The sequence below is a fragment of the Benincasa hispida genome, chromosome 10 (assembly GCF_027475165.1).
Source record: "Benincasa hispida cultivar pf3 chromosome 10, pf3_genome.v1.1, whole genome shotgun sequence".
NCBI lineage: Eukaryota > Viridiplantae > Streptophyta > Magnoliopsida > Cucurbitales > Cucurbitaceae > Benincasa > Benincasa hispida.
This window is the reverse complement of record NC_143487.1, coordinates 11208535-11209697: the sequence shown is the minus strand read 5'-3', so window position 1 is coordinate 11209697 and position 1163 is coordinate 11208535. Positions and strand designations below refer to the sequence as shown.

General features: G+C 41.5%; 1 protein-coding gene across 1 annotated transcript; it reads left to right on the top strand.

The window, feature by feature from the left end:
• Positions 1-440: 440 nt before the first annotated feature.
• LOC150033105 (uncharacterized) lies at positions 441-908 on the top strand. Its single transcript, XM_090306283.1, has one exon. The coding sequence runs from the start codon at positions 441-443 to the stop codon at positions 906-908; it is 468 nt and encodes a 155-aa protein (XP_090162409.1).
• Positions 909-1163: the final 255 nt, after the last annotated feature.

The window sequence follows — 1163 nt, the reverse complement described above, 5'->3', positions numbered from 1 at the left end:
AGATTGTCTCTTTCCAGTGAAGGGGCACTTGATCACCCTACGGTGACTTTTGTCCTGCCTCACTGAAGCATCATTGCAAAATAGATGTCACTTAAGGTATAATAGAACTATTTTGCCAAAACTTAATTGGTGTTAAAAGTGGTTTAATACAAGTAGACTTATTAAGTTTGTTCAAATTTTTAGCAATATTATTATGGCTACTGCTACTCTTTCACTTATTCCCGCTGATAAACTAATTGGTGAAAATTATGCTAGTTGAAATAAGGTTCGTCCTTATGGAGGAGTGTCCTCCTATTCTACCTCCCAATACTGCTCGAAACATTCAAGATGCGTACGAGCGCTGGTCACGGGCGAACGAAAAAGCCCGAGCGTATATCTTGGCCAGTCTTAATGACATTTTGGCCAAGAAGTATGAGCCCATGATCACTACACGCAACATCATGGAGTCCCTAAGGGGAATGTTTGGGCAACTATCTGCGCAGCTTAGACACGACACTCTAAAGTACATATTTAACTCACAGATGAACGAGGGAACATCTGATCGGGAATATGTTCTCAATATGATGGTCCACTTCAACGTGGTAGAGATGAACGGGTCGAGCATTGATGCGGCCAACCAGGTTAGCTTATATATGGAGTCGTTAGCAAAAAGCTTCCTTCATTTCGTAAGCAATGTCGTTCTGAACAGGGTTGATTACAACCTTACAACTCTACTCAATGAGTTACAGACTTTCCAATATTTGCTGAAAAGCAAAGAAAAGAAGGTTGGTGAGGTAAATGTTTCCACGTCTTCCAAAAATTTTCATAAAGGTTCGACCTCTGGAACTACGTCTGCACCTTCTTCTTCAGGCACCAACAAGTGGAAAAAGAAAAAGGGTCGTAAGAGGAAGGCGCATGCTAACCCATAACCTGCTACTCCATGGGGTAGGCAACCAGTGCAGGTTGACAAAAGAAAATGTTTCAACTGCAACCAGGATGGGCTTTGGAAGTGGAACTACCCACATTATTTGGCTGAGAAGAAGAAGGCCAAACAAGGTAAATACGATTCACTAGTTTTGGAAACTTATTTAGTGGAGAATGATGATTCTGCCTGGATTATTGACTCTAGAGCCACTAACCATGTTTGTTCTTCATTTTAGGGAATTAGTTCCTGGCGGTAGCTT